General features: G+C 56.1%; 1 protein-coding gene across 5 annotated transcripts; it reads left to right on the top strand.

The window, feature by feature from the left end:
- Nucleotides 1-525: 525 nt before the first annotated feature.
- Nucleotides 526-15,433, top strand: ZMYM3 (zinc finger MYM-type containing 3). Of its 5 annotated transcripts, none has more exons than XM_080795242.1 (25): nt 573-673; nt 1,433-2,118; nt 3,075-3,118; nt 3,440-3,506; nt 3,951-4,245; nt 4,508-4,685; nt 5,043-5,261; nt 5,556-5,706; nt 5,968-6,083; nt 6,251-6,337; nt 6,485-6,635; nt 6,858-7,030; nt 7,237-7,402; nt 8,074-8,171; nt 8,257-8,419; nt 8,700-8,812; nt 8,945-9,119; nt 9,277-9,423; nt 9,899-10,002; nt 10,324-10,492; nt 10,822-10,973; nt 11,680-11,794; nt 12,693-12,947; nt 13,719-13,836; nt 13,971-15,433. In XM_080795242.1, the coding sequence occupies exons 2-25, from the start codon at nt 1,452-1,454 to the stop codon at nt 14,161-14,163; spliced, it is 4,116 nt and encodes a 1,371-aa protein (XP_080651368.1). In that variant the 5' UTR covers nt 573-673; nt 1,433-1,451; the 3' UTR covers nt 14,164-15,433. The 5 variants fall into 5 exon arrangements, with proteins under 5 accessions (XP_080651371.1, XP_080651369.1, XP_080651370.1 ...); XM_080795241.1 differs by having other exon boundaries at nt 576-673; nt 3,434-3,506; XM_080795243.1 differs by lacking the exon at nt 1,433-2,118 and having other exon boundaries at nt 547-673.
- The last annotated feature ends 2,425 nt before the right edge of the window (nt 15,434-17,858 follow it).

Genomic DNA, 17,858 nt, shown 5'->3' with positions numbered 1-17,858 from the left:
AATCTTGGCAGGCGCCTGCTGAATGGCGTAGGTAGGGACTGTTGGGGGGGGACGCTGGAGGGCTGAACACGAGTGGGAAGCGAAGAGAGACACGGGGAGGGGGAGGGGACCGGGAACCATTTGAATGAGAGGAGGGGATCACGGGTAGAGTGGGTTCCAGGAGGTAGGGCGGGCACGGGTGTGACGGGGGGATGGTGGGAAGGGGGAGAAGACTCTTGAGCCAGGTAAGAGAAGCAGGTGCGTAGATCTATTTTTTGTGGGTTAGTGTACTCGGCCATTCCATGGAGCGGGGGTGCCGCCTTTCCCAAGGGCCGGCTTCAAAGCTCCAGAGGCTATCTTTTCCTCCTCAACTAACGGGGCCCCGGGCGGGGGCTCAAGCTCCATCTCCAGCGACTAGGCTCCACTCCGCAATTTCCAGGCGGCCACTGGGCTGGGAGTCTCGCGCCGGGGGCCGGCGCTGTCTCGCGAGCCCCCTCCACGAGCCAGCCAATGGGGTTGGTTGCTGGCGCCGCCCGCCCGCCTGGTGCAGAGCGCTGGGCGCTGTGAGCGGCGCTGCCATTTAAAGGGGCCGCGACCCCTGTCCCGGCTGCTAGGGAGGGAGGTGGAGAACAAGCGCGGGGCCGTCGCTGTCTGCAGTTCTAGGCTTGTAGCCGTTACACTAACCCTGCCGCAGGTAGGGGTCGGGCCTGATCAAGCCGAACCGAACCTGCAGGCGGGATCTCGCAGTAGCCAGGAGGCGGGGGGGGGGGTGTCTAAGGAGAGATCGTAGCTCCAAAATGTCTTCCTGTAAATGCCTGAGGTGGGGGGTGGGCAACAGGAGAGGGAGGACTAGGGGAGCAATAGGAAGGGGGGACGGGGCTGAGGAAGTGAGCGACCCTGAAAGGTAACTGGGGGGGAGGGGTTAGGAAGGGCAGTTTGTGGGGGCGAGGGAAGGGCTGAGGGAGGACCTTGCAACGCGGGGAGGGGGGGTGGGGCCAGACAGGGTGGGTAAAGACTGGGGAGCTGGGGGGCTCCAGGAGAGAGGGGAGGGGATAGGAACTGAGACCGCGGGGGTGGGAAAGGCTCTTGGTGGCAGCGGTCCTAGGAGACTCTAAGGGGGCGTTCAGCCCGAGTTGGGGGGGGAGTGAAAGGTAAGGGGGGAGGGGAACTTGGAGTTGCAGTGGGGTGGCGGGGGCAGGCGGGAGGGTGGAACGACGGACTGCCTGGCGAGTGTGGGCACAGGGCCAGGGCGGGGAACGCCTCTCCCCACAGGGGGCGCTGTATGGGGGGGGAGTGGTCATTCCACTAAAGCCGGTGGAAATGCTTGTCGGTTGTGGTGGGGGCTGTTCAAGAGAAATTCAAGTGGATGATGGGGTGTGTCCCAGAACCTATATAAGAAGGCATTCTGGCGAAGACCACCTCTTCTGCCCCCTCTTCTACCCCTAATCTACAGCCCATATCCAGTCATCCTCATGGACCCCAGTGATTTCCCCAGCCCGTTTGACCCATTGACCCTGCCAGAGAAGCCCCTGGCTGGAGACCTTCCAGTAGACATGGAATTTGGAGAGGACCTACTGGAATCCCAGACAGCCCCAACTCGAGGATGGGCACCCCCTGGCCCTTCTCCATCCTCAGGAGCCCTGGACCTGCTTGATACCCCTGCTGGCCTGGAAAAAGACCCTGGAGTCCTGGATGGAGCCACTGAGCTGCTGGGGCTGGGGGGGCTGCTCTATAAAGCCCCCTCTCCCCCAGAGGTGGACCATGGTCCTGAGGGGACCCTTGCATGGGATGCAGGAGATCAGACCCTAGAGCCTGGCCCAGGGGGCCAGACCCCTGAGGTGGTACCACCTGAGGCAGGGTCTGGGGCAAATCCCTCTTCACCGGAGGGGCTACTAGAGCCGTTGGCTCCAGATTCGCCGATAACACTGCAGTCCCCCCATATTGAAGAGGAGGAGACCACCAACATAGCTACAGGGAGAAGGGGCTCCCCTGGGCAGGAGGAGGAGCTTCCCCAAGGGCAGCCACAGAGCCCAAATGGTCCCCCCAGCCCTTCAGTGGGAGAGACTCTGGGGGATGGAATCAACAGTTCTCAGACCAAACCTGGGGGCCCTAGCCCTCCTGCACACCCTTCCTTGCCAGGTAGGTTGTCTAATCAGCTGGAGAATCCAGGCTGGCGAGAGGGTAGGGGTAAGGAGGGATGGTTATGTGTTTGGAGAAGACGTAGGGGAGGAGGATATATAGAGAAGGAGTTGGGAGTTTGGAAGGGAGGATTTGGGGGGTGTGGCAAAGATGAAGGAAAGTAAGGGTGGAGAGGCAGCTCAGTGGCTGTGGGAGAGGAATAGGGGTGAGGTTTCAGGGGGTGGGTTGGGAAGAGTGGATTCGTTGGGAGAGGTCCCCCCCCCTTTTTTTTTTACCCCAGTGGGCTGTTGGTGCCAGGGTCCTTCCTTCAGAATTTGGAGAGGATGCCAGGCTTCTTGGTGCTAAGGTCTTTCCAGCTATTTTGTTCCAGAAGAGAGTGGGGTTTCTGGGTTTGATGAATGATAACTGGGTCCTGGAGCCACCAACAATATAGCGATTTAGGGGGAATGGTAGAAAGGCAGGGCCTGGAATTGTGCCTCTGATGGGGGAGGCACAGCCTGGGCTTGAGGGGCTCTCTTTTCTCCCCTGTTCTGCCTCTCCCAGCTTGTGACCAGTGGCTTGGGGCTTATAGAACCACCTGAGTCCAGGGGAGCCTATCCATACGTCAATGCTTCCTTTTCCCCTTGCTACCTTTGGGTGGTTGCATTTGGTTTTGTTAGTGAACTAGAAGTCCTCTGATGGAAGGCATGTGTTACCTGCTTTTCCTTAACTCTCAATGATTGGGACAGAAGGAGGGTGGAAAGGCTAGGATTTTTTTTTTTTAATGGAGAATAGCTGCTCCCCTTAGTGCAGAGCTCAAGGTAACCCTGAGAGGGGCCCCAAGAAGCCACAGGCACTTGAGTTTTCCCTTTCAGTTTTGAGTAAGCCCTTCCCCAGGAATGGAGGCGGAGGTTGGGCCAGGGAGGGGGCGGTGAGGGCAAGCTCAAGATTTAGGCTGTTTTCTGCTTCCTTTGCAGGAGATGGCCTGACTGGGAAGGCGAGTGAGAAGCCGCCTGAGCGGGTGAGGGGGCGGGGAGGGGATTGGAAGGAGTCTGGTTCCCCCTATAGCTCTGGGAAGGACAGACCCTTCATTTTCCCTCCCAGATGTTGTTCTGTGGAGGGTGTGTGTGAGGAGAGTTAGGAGGAGGGCGGGAGCTCTTGTGTCTCTTACTTCTGAAGGATAAAGTCCAGCCCCCTTTTCTTTCCTCCTCCTAAGGGCTGGGCCAAGGGTCCCTACTCTCCCTTCCCCCTCCCACCTCTGTACCCCCCCCCACTAGTGCAGCAGGCCCTTTAGCCTGCCCCTGGTGTCAGCTTTCCTCCCTCCACTGTTTCCAAGGTACAGAAGAGAAGCGAGCGCGTTAGAAGAGTGGAGCCTCCGAAACCTGAGGTTGTGGATTCCACTGAGAGCAGTGAGTAGGACTTGAGGAAGTGTGACCGAGTGGGATGTGGCGGCCACGGATCTCCTGCACCCCGCAGAGTGTGAAGTGCCTGTTTCTGCTGTGGGTTGGCATGGGAACCAGGGGCAGTGGGGGAAATTGAAAACAACAGCAATGAGAATGGAGTTTCCTGTTTCAGCTGTGCCATTCCTGTCCTGAGTCTTCTCACTTGGAGCCCTCCCATGCCCTCTCTAGGCGATTATGGAGTGACTGAGGGAGAGTGACACCAGTGGCTTAAGATACCAGTATACTAGGGGTGGGGGTAGAAAGGCAGGAACAAGGGGGATGGGGATCCCACCCCCCTGTCACACCAGAGGATCCAATATCCGCTGAGCTACCTGATGGGTTCAGAGGATGGCTGGAGACCTGGTCCGGTCCGGTTGCCTCTGTTCACTGCCCCTTTCCCCACTTCCTCAGTTCCAGTGTCAGATGAGGATTCTGATGCCATGGTAGATGACCCCAACGATGAGGACTTTGTGCCATTCCGGCCCCGGCGGTCCCCTCGCATGTCCCTCCGCTCGAGTGTGGCCCAAAGGGCTGGGCGCTCTGCAGTGGGCACCAAGATGACCTGTGCGCATTGCCGGACGCCACTGCAGAAGGGGCAGACTGCCTACCAGCGCAAGGGGCTGCCCCAGCTCTTCTGCTCTTCATCCTGTCTCACCACTTTCTCTAAGAAGCCTTCGGGCAAAAAGACCTGTACCTTCTGCAAGAAGTACGTGAAGGTCTCCAGGTGCGGGGAGGGCAGGGAGCAGGCTGGGAATAATGGCTGAGAAAGAGACCATGTTGGCAAGCACCTAGTGGAGCAGAACTGGGAGCCAGGCAGGTGAGGGAGGGGGCCTGAGGAAAGTAAGAGTAGTTGGGGGGCCTGTGGTAATTGGTCCCCGAGGATGGGGGGCGGTGGGAGCTGGTGAAAGGAGAGGGTAGGGCTGAGTGAATATTTGAACCTGTTTCACCCCTACCCCCACCCCCTCCAGGGAGATCTGGAACACCAAGGACTCGGTTGTGGCCCAGACTGGTTCAGGAGGCTCCTTCCACGAGTTTTGCACGTCTGTCTGTCTGTCCCTGTATGAGGCCCAGCAGCAGCGCCCAATCCCCCAGTCCGGGGATCCCGCCGATGCCACTCGCTGCAGCATATGCCAGAAGACCGGAGAGGTGAGGAAGCTCGATGGGGGCCGGATTTGCAGAGCCTGGCTGGCCCTGAGCTGCCCCTGCACACCTGGGGCTGCAGGGGCCAGGCCCTGTGGAAGAGGGGAGAGTGTGGTGGGGGAGAGGCAGCCACCGTGAGGGAGCGTATTCAAGGATAGAGCTTCTCCAGGATGTACGCAGCCGGCCTTCCTTGCCTCCCAGGACCTCACCATCAAGTCGGCAGCCCGATGTGCAGGTTGGGGGGTCCCTGGGCCCACTGTCTGCTGTGAAGGTCTAGGGTGAGGCGGGGCGGGCCGTCCTTGCTCCGGGGTGGGTGGTGGTGTCCAGACCCCTGCTCAGGGTGTGTGTGTGTGTACACGGCAGGTCCTGCACGAGGTCAGCAATGGCAGCGTGGTACACCGGCTCTGCAGCGATTCATGCTTCTCCAAATTCCGGGCCAACAAGGGACTGAAAACCAACTGTTGCGACCAGTGCGGGGCTTACATCTACACCAAGACCGGAAGCCCTGGCCCTGAGCTCCTCTTCCACGAGGGCCAACAAAAGCGGTTCTGCAACACAACCTGCTTGGGGGCGTACAAGAAGGTGGGGCCGAGGGAGTAGTGCATTAGAGGGCTGTGGAAGGGGGTGCGGTGCCCGGGTGACAAATAAAGGTGCCTGACGGGGTCGAGGGTCGGGAGGAATAAAACAAATAAAGGGGGTTTCAATTGTATCTGTTATGTTTTATTTTTGAAGCTGGCTGGTGGATACACAGGTCTTTGTTAATATCACCATCTCTACTTTTTTTGTATGCCTGAAATCTTTCATGTTTTAAACAATTTAACAAATAAAAGTGAAGGGACAAATCCAGCCTCAGCCTCTCCTTCCCCATCCTCACAGAAAAACACACGTGTGTACCCCTGTGTCTGGTGCAAGACCCTGTGTAAGAACTTTGAGATGCTATCACATGTGGATCGTAATGGCAAGACCAGCTTGTTCTGTTCCCTGTGCTGTACCACCTCTTACAAAGTGAAGCAGGCAGGGCTCACTGGTAGGTGCAAAGCCCTCTTCTCTGAGACCCCTGCTGGCCTTCTTTCTACCTCCCGCACTCCCCTCTTCCAAAGTAACCCCTGCCGCCCAACCTCAGCCCCGGCCACATCTTCCCATCTTCCCGTGGGTTTCCTGTTCCGTCTCTGCACTGCCTTACACCTTCTGTGTGCTCTCTCTCTCTGTCTCTCTCTCGCGCGTACTCTCTGTCTCTCTCTCTCTGTCTCTCTGTCTCTCTCTCTCTCCCTTTCTCTCTGTGCCCCAGGCCCTCCCCGACCCTGCAGCTTCTGCCGCCGCAGCCTCTCTGACCCCTGTTACTACAACAAGGTTGATCGCACAGTCTACCAATTCTGCAGCCCCAGCTGCTGGACCAAGTTCCAGGTACTCCCAACCCTGGACCAGGGATTAACGAAGGGTGTGGTGACAGAGAAAGGGTACCAGAGTTGGGGGTAGGTAGGCCCTGGGCCCGAGCCAAGAGCAAGCCCAACCCCCCCCACCCCCTGCCGCCAAGGCCACACACCTCCCTTACTTGTCTTCCTTCCCTCCAGCGTACAAGCCCTGAGGGGGGCATTCACCTGAGCTGTCACTACTGCCACAGCCTCTTCAGTGGCAAGCCTGAGGTCTTGGATTGGCAGGTAAGACCCCCGCCCCCACCACTGTCCTGCTGCACAACCGAGCAGACAGCGGCCGGACGGAAGTCCGCCTGAGGGGCTCTGGCCACTGGGCCGTGGCCACCGCCGGATATCACGGCTCTGTCCTCCCACCCTGTGCCCTCATCTCAGGACCAGGTGTTCCAGTTCTGCTGCCGGGACTGCTGCGAGGACTTCAAGCGGCTGCGGGGGGTGGTGTCCCAGTGCGAGCACTGCCGGCAGGAGAAGCTCCTGCACGAGAAGCTTCGATTCAGTGGGGTGGAGAAGAGCTTCTGCAGTGAAGGTAAGGAGGCGGCCGAGGGGCAGGAGGCCCGTACCTCACCACCCTAGAGGCCGGCAGGGAAGGCAGGAGGGCTGTGGGGCGAGGGCCTTGGGCTCCTCCGAAGGCTTCAGGCCCCAGAGGCTGTTGGGACTTTTACTCAGACCCCCTCGAAGAGGTCAGCGCTCGCAAGCCCCCGTGGCCATCTCTGCATCTCCGGACTCTTCCCTCTTGCCCTCTCCCCAGGCTGCGTGCTGCTATACAAACAGGACTTCACGAAGAAGCTGGGGCTGTGCTGTATCACTTGTACTTACTGCTCCCAGACCTGCCAGCGCGGGGTCACCGAGCAGCTGGACGGCAGCACCTGGGACTTCTGCAGCGAGGACTGCAAGAGCAAGTACTTGCTGTGGTACTGTAAGGTGAGGGGCACAGCACGGCGCGTTGTGGGGGCACCGTGTGGGGCGTGCTGGTGCACTGACTGCGGGGCTGTGGCCGATCTCTGGGGAGGGGGCTCCGGCTGGCCCAGGCTCCCAATGGAGCAGAGCCCAGGGCTTGTCCCCGGGGCAGAGGGCCCAGCACTGTTTTAGGGAGGTGGGGCTGACCCTCTTCCTGTCGACCCCCTCAGGCTGCCCGGTGCCACGCCTGTAAGCGCCAGGGGAAGCTGCTGGAGACCATCCACTGGCGTGGGCAGATCCGCCATTTCTGCAACCAACAGTGTCTGTTGCGTTTTTACAGTCAGCAGAACCAACCCAATCTGGACACCCAGAGTGGGCCTGAGAGCCTCCTGAACAGTGAGTCCCAGGCGGGGCAGCGGGGGGTCGGTGCCCACTCCATGAGAACCTGCCCAGACTCTTCTAACCCCAGGCTGAGTGTCTCCCTTCTCGCGCTCTGGTTTTCACCTCCACCTAGGCCAGAGCTTCTGGCGCCGTGCTCCCCTGCAGCTTCCGGGCCCGTGCAAGGACTAGGGGGAGCCTTGTTTAAAGGTTCTCCGAGTTCGAGTCCTCTGCGATTCTATGGAGGATGTATTCTTAGGAAAGGAGCACCTTCCCAGGTGGGGCAGGCTTAGTGGGGGGCTGTGGGGGCTGTGGTTAGTTTTCCGAGAGGAGGAGTTGTCCGCGTAAGCTCTACCTTTAGTGAGACTGAAGACTACTGTTTCTAGAATGTCCTTCTAACCCCTCCACTATTGCAGGGGTCCCAGGCTTCTGAGGGCCATCTGCACGGAAGGTCTCAAAGTGTGGGTTCTTGGGGAAACTATTTTTTGATCTTCTTGGCAGCTGGGAGCAAAGTCTTCTTGGCCCCGGTCACTGGGGCCTAGAGAAGACGAGATCTGGGGTGGCGAGGAGAGAATAGTCTACATAGGCCATTTGCATTTAGCACTCCTCTTAATGGAGCTCTCCTGGGACAGGGATGAGGAAAACAGAGCAGTTCCTCAGATAAGAGCATTCATTTGTTTGATCTCTAGGTCAGTCTCCTGAGTCAAAGCCCCAGACACCGTCTCAAACCAAAGTGGAGAACAGCAATACAGTGAAGACCCCAGAGGAAAATGGGAATCTGGGCAAGGTCAGGGCCAAAGCCAGAGGGGTGGATGGTCTCAGAAGGGGGGCTCTGGTATGTTGGCAGCACGAACGTTCCTTTGTCTCTGCAGATCCCTGCAAAGACCCGATCGGTTCCCACCGCTTCCACCCCTCCTCCGCCCCCACCGCCCCCAGCAACACCCCGCAAAAACAAAGCTGCCATGTGTAAACCACTGATGCAGAATCGGGGGGTCTCCTGCAAGGTAGAGATGAAGTCCAAAGGAAGTCAAACAGGTGAGCTGGGGTACCTAGATACCCGGGGCTATGTTCCGTAGTCCAGGCCTCCAGCTATGCGCTCGGGAGCTGGACCAGGGAGTTTTGAGGCAGCTCAGGTAGCATAGGCATGTTTGTCGTGGAACCAGAGAATTGTCTCTCAGCCTTTGGTGCAGGCATGGGTTTGTGACACCAAGCGTGCATCAGAGCCTTTGGGGGTGATGAGCAAGCGTCCGGCCCCAGGCCAGACATGACCAATCTCAGAGTGGGGGCTCTGAGAAGACCCCTTTCTTACTGGCAGAAGAGTGGAAGCCACAGGTGATCGTGCTACCCATCCCAGTGCCCATCTTTGTGCCAGTGCCTATGCATCTGTATTGCCAGAAAGTCCCGGTGCCTTTCTCCATGCCCATCCCGGTGAGTTTCACGGCCTTTCCTGCTGTGGCCTCCTCTACCCTCTCAGGACTGAGACCCACCCTCCCCCTTGCCAGCCGTCCCTCACCTGGGCCGCTCCGCTTCTTGGTGTCTAGTTGGGACTTGTGCCTCCAGGTGCCTGTGCCCATGTTCCTGCCCACTACCTTGGAGAGCACAGACAAGATTGTGGAGACCATCGAGGAGCTGAAGGTGAAGATCCCTTCCAACCCCTTGGAAGCTGACATCCTGGCTATGGCCGAAATGATTGCCGAGGCTGAGGAGTTAGACAAGGCCTCATCTGACCTTTGTGGTATGCCACAGACAGCGGTGATGTGGGACAAAGGGTGCAACCCACCTGTCTCGGCTCTGGGGGGTAGAGTGTGGTGATCTTGGTGCCTTGGCAGGACTGGGGAGTATTTGGGGTCGGGCCCTAGGCAGGAGTGGTGGTTACCTTTTCTGCCTCCCAGATCTTGTGAGCAACCAGAGTGCAGAGGGGCTTCTGGAAGACTGTGACCTGTTCGGGCCAGCTCGAGATGATGTCCTGGCCATGGCTGTCAAGATGGCCAATGTCCTGGATGAGCCTGGGCAAGATTTGGAGGCTGACTTCCCCAAGAGTGAGTAGGATGCGAAGTGTGTCCAGGGAGTCCAGGAGGACCCTTTGTGCCATCAGGCGAGGAGTGACCCTCATGGCCTGAGCATGACCCTAAACAGTGCTCCTTGGGACCCTATGACAGAAGGCTCATGCAGGGACCAGTGCCAGAGATCCCAGGATAGGTGCGCTATTTTACGGCTGTGTCTTGTTTGTTTTTTCCAATCGTGGCAAAAAAGCGTGACCTGAGATTTACCATCTTACCTGCATTTAAGTACACAGTTCCATAGTGTTATAAACATTCACATCGTTGGGAGCTTTGGTGTCTGTGTGCCTCTGAGTGTGTTCCCGGTACAACTTTGCCGGTTCCTAATGCGTACGGTGAAGCCATGTGGGAGGCTCACCTCCATGCATGTGGCCAAGTAGGAGGGGTAGGGTAGGAGCGTTACTGGGTTGAGATCTGAAAACCTTGATTTCTTCTTCCTTTCCGCTCTTAACAGATCCTTTGGACATTAACCCCAGTGTAGACTTCCTCTTTGATTGCGGCCTGGTAGGGCCTGAGGACGTGTCTACTGAACAAGACCTTCCCCGCACCATGAGGAAGGTGAGGGCTAGGGTGCTGAACCCACAGCAGAGGGAGGGAGCCCAAGGAACTCAGGGGAGGGTCTCGTAGCCAAGCCAGCAGCCGTAGTTTGACTTCCCTGCCCTCCTTTCTCTCCCATGGTGAGTCCCGAGACGCAACCAAACTTTCTCTGTCCTCAGTTCATGAGGTCTTCAGGGCTGTTTCTGGGGCTCTGCGCTCTGGCCGCTTGCCATGTTCTGACATCAGTCCCCTGGTTCTGTGGCGGTCAGCACTGTCCTGCCTAGCTTCCATGGTGCCCCTGGCCTTGCCCCAGCCACGCCTCTCCTTTCTTTCCCCTTCTAGGGTCAAAAGCGGCTGGTGCTTTCGGAGAGCTGTTCCCGGGACTCCATGAGCAGCCAGCCTAGCTGTACTGGGCTCAACTATTCATATGGTGTCAATGCTTGGAAGTGCTGGGTGCAGTCTAAATATGCCAATGGAGAAACGAGCAAGGGGGATGAGCTGCGTTTTGGCCGTAGGTTGGGGCAGAGGGAGGGTACCCCCTAGGGAGGAGAGTGGGGAGAGGGAGAGGAGGAGGAAGAGGGCCAGGGTTGTGATTCAGCTGAGGATGTGAGGGTGTCTGGGAGTGATAAGGCTGTGATCACCGAAGGGTGTCCTGTGAAGATGGGGAGGGGCTGCTTTGGTTTCAAGGCTGAGGGCTCTTTTTTTTTTTTTTTGGCGATGGGTGGGTTTGTGCTAGAGCTGGATGCAACTGAAGGATGAAGGGATTAACAATGGAGTGAAATGAAATTCTCCGCATGGAGCGTTCTTAATCCCATCCACCTCTACTGCACATCCCTGCAGCCAAACCGATGCGCATCAAAGAGGATATTCTGGCTTGCTCTGCTGCCGAACTCAACTATGGCCTGGCCCAGTTTGTGAGAGAAATCACTCGACCCAACGGTGAACGATATGAACCTGACAGTATCTACTATCTGTGTCTTGGCATCCAACAGGTACCCCTTGCACGCTGCCTCACTGGCCATCACCCTCGGCAGAGCAGGCAGGGTCCCACCAGAAATGGTCCTGTCCTGCCCACTGTGCCCCACCCTGTCTCCTACCCTGAGCAGGTCCCCTCAGCAATTCTCAGACCCTTCTAAGAAGGGAAGGGTGGGCGGACCTGGGTTCCTTGAGTGGTGGGGGATGGTTAGTTCCCACAGGGAGAGGTCGGCCATGTATTATGTGATGAGGGGGCTGGGTTGGTGAGGAACCAGCTATGACACATCTCTTCCAAAACGCCCTCCTCTTCTAGCAAGGTCCCAGCACCTCGGAGTGGTGGGCATCCCTGGGGAAGAGCACCCGGGGTCACATAACCCAGCAGCTGTTTCCCACTGCCTCCTCATTACCAAGGTCAACAAGCCTGGGGCCTTCGGCAGCATGTCTTTCCTTTAGAACCTAAAATCTAGCACTTTCTTTTTTAAAAGATTTTATTATTTATTTGACAGAGGGAGAGAGAGAGCACAAGCAAGGGGAGCAGCAGAGGGAGAGGGAGAAGCAGACTCCCCACTGAGCAGGGACTTCCCCTGCCCGCTCCCCGATACAGAGTTCTATCCTAGGACCCTGGGATTATGATCTGAGGTGAAGGCAGATGCTTCACTGACTGAGCTACCCAGGTGCCCCAGAGTCTAGCTTTTTTATGTGCGTTTGGTTTTCTTTCTTTAGTACTTGCTGGAAAATAACCGAATGGTGAACATCTTCACGGACCTTTACTACCTGACTTTCGTTCAAGAACTCAACAAGTCTCTGAGTACCTGGCAGCCCACGCTCCTCCCCAACAGTAAGGGACAGGGACTTAGCAGTCCCTCTGCCCTTTCCTCCAGTCTTTCAATGCGTCATTCTAAGAGTTCTAGGCTCTTTGGTCTACTACTCTTCACCAAGGCTCAGAGGGCAGGAGTTACGGACCTGGGGGCCTCAAGGTTCAGAGCTAGGGGCCCAGGGTTCCTGTCCTTGAACCTGACTTAAGTCTGACGAGCTGTCTCTGGGTCTGACAAGCTGTCTCTGGGTCTGAGGAAGGTGGTCTGGGTTTGGTCGGTAAGCACGGAAAGAAAAGAAGACATTGTGGGACTCCCTGAGGTTTACATCTGCCTGCCTGTAACTTGAGGGTGGCAAGAGAAATTCCAAATGCAGGTGGAAACCATAAAAAAAAAAAATCCGGTTCAGCGTGCCTGGGTGGCTCAGTTGGTTAGGTGTCTGACTGTTTTTTTTTTTTTTTTAAGATTTTATTTGTTTATTTGGGGGAGCAGGGGGAGAGAATGGGGAGAAGGGCAGGGGGAGAGAGAGAGAGAGAGAAGCAGACTCCCTGCTGAGCAGGGAGTCCCCTGTGGGGCTCCATCCCAGGACCCCAGGATTGTGACCCGATGCTTAACTGACTGAGCCACCTAGCCACCTCCCCCTAGTGTCTGACGCTTCATCTCAGTTCAGGTCCTATCTCAGGGTCGTGAGTTCAAGCCCCCCACGCTGGGCTCCATGCTGGGCGCACAGCCTACTTAAAACCCAAACCCAACCCAGCCCCACCATCTACTCTGGCAGAGCGCCAGGGCTTCATCCGTGGTGGCTGCTTCCCTGGATGGGGACGGTGCCAGACATGCTTGTGAGCGGGACATCTGGGGATCAGAGGTGGTCGGGTGTGGGCGGGCGATCCCCTCTGACTGGCATCTCCTCCCCGACCGTTGCAGATACGGTGTTCTCCCGGGTGGAGGAAGAACACCTCTGGGAGTGTAAGCAGCTGGGGGTCTACTCGCCCTTCGTCCTCCTCAACACTCTCATGTTCTTCAACACGAAGTTTTTTGGGCTACAGACAGCCGAGGAGCACATGCAGCTCTCCTTCACCAATGTGGTGCGGCAGTCCCGCAAGTGTACCACCCCTCGGGGCACCACCAAGGTGGTGAGCATCCGCTACTATGCCCCAGTACGCCAGAGAAAAGGGCGAGGTACGAGGCTGCCCCCCACTCTTATCTTTACCCCCTCTGCTTGCCTCACCACCAGCCCGGCCCTCTCCTCTGCTTCCCCACCCCCCCATGCCCGTGCTGGCAGAGCAGGCGTGGACAGCTGGCCAGTGGCTCTTGCATCCGTGGGAGGTCGCCCAGCTGCCCGTGTCCTAACTCGTCTCATTTCCAGGCAGTTTCCTTTTCTTAGGGGGTGGCGGACAGGTAGGAAGCCATTGGGTGTGCTTGGCTGTGGGGGAGAGTTGATGCTCGTGGAAGGGAGACTCCCTGGCTCCTTGCTCTTGAGCATGACAGAAACCACACCTTGCTTTCCGCTCTGGGTCCTGGAGTCCTGGCCCCTCTGCGTGCAGTCGCCGAGGTCACTGCCCCGGACCCGAGCCTCCCCCTGGATTCATGTCCCAGGGGCCAGGACTGTGGCCATTTCTCTGTCCTGGAAGGCCAGCCCAGCCTTGCAGAGTCAGGCCTGTTTTGGGAGCATGTGCGCATCACTTCTGAGATTACTTCTTTGGGAAATCTGTTTGGGGGAGATCATAAAGAGAGGTTTTGGCGGTGAGAACCAGGGAGGCCTGCAGAGCGACACCCCCTACACACATACACACAGGACATTTGCTTGTCACCAACTCTCCTTCTGCCTTTATTTCCCTCTGAGACTGTACTGGGCATCCCGAGGCCTTCTGTGCCCTGGACCGCGCTTTTGGAAGGTGGTTCATGAGCACTGTGCTTTTAACCACTCTGGGTCATTTGCCTCTTCTGCAGACACGGGGCCTGGGAAACGGAAGAGAGAAGACGAAGCCCCTATCTTAGAGCAGCGTGAGAACCGCATGAATCCCCTCCGCTGCCCGGTCAAGTTCTATGAATTCTATCTCTCCAAATGGTGAGTTGGAGGCTGTGCAGGAATGACGTTAGCATGGGGACCCCAGGGGTCTACTTTGCCCCGCATTGATCTCTGTCCTCCCCCTGCCCCCCTGCCACCTTCCCCCCTCCCACTCCCCTTCCCCATCATCGCAGTCCCGAAAGCCTCCGGACTCGCAACGATGTCTTCTACCTGCAACCTGAGCGGTCCTGCATCGCGGAGTCCCCTCTCTGGTATTCCGTCATCCCCATGGACCGCAGCATGTTGGAGAGTATGCTCAATCGCATTCTGGCTGTGCGTGAGATTTATGAGGAGCTGGGTCGTCCTGGGGAGGAAGACCTGGACTGAGCCTGCGTGCTAGCTGTGTCTGTCTCTCACACCGACACCTGGCCTGGGGCCACGTCCCACAGGGCGCCTGGCCCGGGAACCAATGCTACTCATTTGAAAGGGCCCTGACTGCCCTCCTCCGTCCCCTGCCTTCCCTAGGAACCCCTGGCTTTTACCTCCTTCCATTACCACTTGACAACCCCAGGGTCCCAGTCCTCTCTCCCCAGGGGCTGGGCTCCCAGTGATGGGCAAAACCCAGCGAGGCCACTGTCTTTATGCTTCAGAATAAACCCCGTTCTCCTGGGGCCAGACTCTGGATGGAGTGTTGATAGCTCTGGTGATCCTGTTGGCTTTGGGTTTCCTGACCCATCCCACGTAGGTAAAGCTCCCCGTTCCTAGGTTCGGCCAAGGAAAGAAACCCAGCTGCCTTCTCTGCCCTGTGCTCACTCCCTTCTCTGCTCTCCCCCGGCACCATGCTGGAGGGTCTTCTACGAAAGATCTGAAAGTAATGAGGGGACCCCCTACCTACGACATGGAGCTTAGATGCTCTTCCCCTCCCGTGAGATAACTGGTGGTTGGAACCCCCTTGCCACTGTATCCCCCCTTCCCACCCCTGCAAGCACCGACCCCTGGTGCTGCACGTTTGAAACCCCCCAAATGCTTTCTTTCCCTCAAAGGCAGAGAATGACTCTAAGTATGGGGAGCCGACTCCTGTCCCCTTGGTTTATGTGTTTGTCTCTCTCTGCCATCTTAGGTTGGCATGAGCCATGGTGTCAACACGCTTAGCCCCCTTCTGTAACTGCCTCCCTCTAGTTCAATGGACAGAGTTTCCCAAGGCAAAAAACTACCTTCTGACTGGGACTGGGGCTGGGTTCCCCACTTTTGTTCTTGCCCCATCCTAAGAGCCAGGCCAAGCCTGTGGGGGCCCCGGGTTGTGCAGGATGGGATCTGTGGTCAAAGGACAGGCAAGGAGCTGTGGGCAGGGGTCCCGCCCCCACTGCCGACAGCTCTCTTCCCCACCTTGCCTTTGTAGTTCCAGAAAACTTTTAGTGTCCAGAGAAGGGGGTGCCCAGTTCTTTCCCTGTTGGCTTTGCTGTTCCCCAGCCTCCTTTTTGTGTTTTTATAACTGTCACCAGTTTAGCCACTGTTTAAATTGTATATATTGTTCTGAGGCGCCTGGCCTGTCCCTTCCGTGAGCCATGCCCACCCTTGTGTTGTAGTGAGAAGCTGTTGTCACGACTAACCTTCTGTCTCTGGAATTGTTTGTTTCAAATAAAGAGTTAAAATTGTCTTTTGCCTTCTCTGGGGGAGGGAGAGCGGCGTCTGGTGCAGCGAGGGATACAGAGGACCAGTGCCAGACAGCTTCAAAGCTCTTGAGGGGTGAAGAAGTAGGGGTGTCCTGCCCCAGTCTCAGAATCATTTTTGCCTGCCTTGCTGAAGGAATCCACTAGGAATACGGTCCTCTTCATTATGGTTTCCAAATACTTATGGGGGAAAAAAATCAATTCAGCAGCTCTCTGTTAAGGACCTACTATGTCAAGGACCTCAGATTATATGCTTCAGAGAAGACGAAGATTAATTAGACCCGGATCCTATCCCCAGCAGGCTCCCAGGCTGCAAGGGAAGACAGACCCGTGCACAGTTCTAAGACTGGCAGAGTGAAATAAATACATCCAGTACTGTGGGAGAACAGAGGAATAAGGAACTCGTTTCCAGTTTATGGGGAGGTGTGTGCGGTAAGTTCACTGAGGGCGATGGCGTTTGACCTGGGCCTCAGTAAGTGGGAGGGGTTGGGGGCCCCACCCAATCAAAGCCACGGGGAAGGGAAGTGCGAGACTGAGGTTTTCAAGTCAGGGAGTCAGGGAGCGACAGGATCCAATCTGTCCCTTTAGGGAGGAGACCACCCCTGACAACACTATAAAGGATGGGGGGGTGGGGGCAAGTAAGAATGGGGGCTGGTAGAGTCTGTGGGCCTTCATGCGTGCAATGGGGATAAAGTAGGAAGAGAGGCTGGATTCAGATATTTTGAAGTTAAATCTGCAGGATCTGGGGGAGAGGGAGGAAGTGAGTGTGAATCCCAGGTTTCTAGCCTTGCTGGTTGGAGAGTGGTGGTTCTGTTTTTGTTTCTTTGCCGGAGAGTAGGAGTGGGACGGGGTTGGTAACAAGTGGAGGTTTTGGTCATGTTGGGTTTGAGACTCTCCTGAGACACCTCTGTGCTGGAGAACACCCAAACTTGACTTTATACTCACAGCTCCACCACTCAGACCTGGACAGTCCTGCCTTTTTGAGCCTCACCTTAAAAATGCAATCATATCTTTGCCGCAGCTTTCCCAGAGAACCGTTGCAAAGGCCACACAGGAAAATGGATGCGAAATAACAGTATCAGGGCACCTGGGTGGCTCAGTCGGTGAAGAATCCCACTCGATTTCGGTTCAGGTCACGATCTCAGGGACATGGGATAGAGCCCCATGTTGGGCTCCACACTGGGCATGGAGCCTGCTTCAGATTCTCTCCCTCTGCCCATTCCCACCCCCCCCCCAAAAAGAGCAGTATGGATGCTAGATACTACCATACACACGAGGCAGTTGGTAATATGGGTCTGAGGCTTAGAAGAGAGGTGTTTATTTTTGTTTTGTTTTATTGAGGTACACTTGACATATAGTATAGGTTTAGGGCTTATGGCTATGCTGATTTGATACATTTGTATATTTATATATTGCTAATATCTCCACCCTGTCACAAATTACCATCTCTTTTTTTGGGTTGAGAGCATTTAAGATCTACTGTCTTAGCAACTTCCTTTCTTTCTTTCTTTTTTTTTTAATTTTTTTTAAGATTTTATTTATTTATTTGTCAGAGAGAGAGAGACAGAGACAGAGACAGAGCACAAGCAAGCAGAGTGGCAGGCAGAGGCAGAGAGAGAAGCAGGCTCCCCGCTGAGCAAGGAGCCCGATGTGGGACTCGATCCCAGGATTCTGGAATCATGACCCGAACCGAAGGCAGCGGCTTAACCGACTGAGCCACCCAGGTGTCCCCCTTTCTTTCTTTTTTAAAAGATTTTATTTATTTGTCAGAGAGACAAAGCAAGAGAGGGAACACAAGCAGGGGGAGTGGAAGAGGGAAAAGCAGGTTTCCTGCCAAGCAGGGAGTCCAATGCCAGGCTAGATCCCAGGACCCTGGGATCATGACCTAAGCCGAAGGCAGATGCTTAACGACTGAGCCACCCAGGTGCTCCTGCAACTTTCAAGTGCATAATATAATGTTGTTAACTATAGTCACCATGCTGTACATTGGATCCCCAAGAACTTATTCATCTTATAATTGGAAATTTAGAGCCTTTGACCAATGGCTCCTCGTTTCCCCCACCGCCAGCCCCTGGAAACCACAATTTCACTCTCTGTTTCTTTGAGTTCAGCTTTTTTAGATTCCACATCTAAGTGGGATCATACAGTATTTGCCTTTCTCTCTGACCTCTCTTACTTAGCGTCCTGCGTGAGATGTCAATTTAGAAGTGATCTACAAAGAGCTAGCTAGCTGAAGCTCCGGGATTGGACAAGATCACTAAGGGAGGAACTGAATTAAGAGAGAATAAGCCCCCCGCCAAAAAAAGGTACCTTGGAGAATATCTCCAAATACCCAGCGAAAGGAACAGAGAGGGAAAGACCAGAGAAACAGGAGGACCCCCAATCTGCCAGATGCCAAAACTCTCCTCATCC

Source organism: Martes martes (genome assembly GCF_963455335.1).
Source record: "Martes martes genome assembly, chromosome: X".
NCBI lineage: Eukaryota > Metazoa > Chordata > Mammalia > Carnivora > Mustelidae > Martes > Martes martes.
The sequence above is the reverse complement of the archived record's forward strand: the minus strand, read 5'-3'. Positions and strand labels throughout refer to the sequence as shown.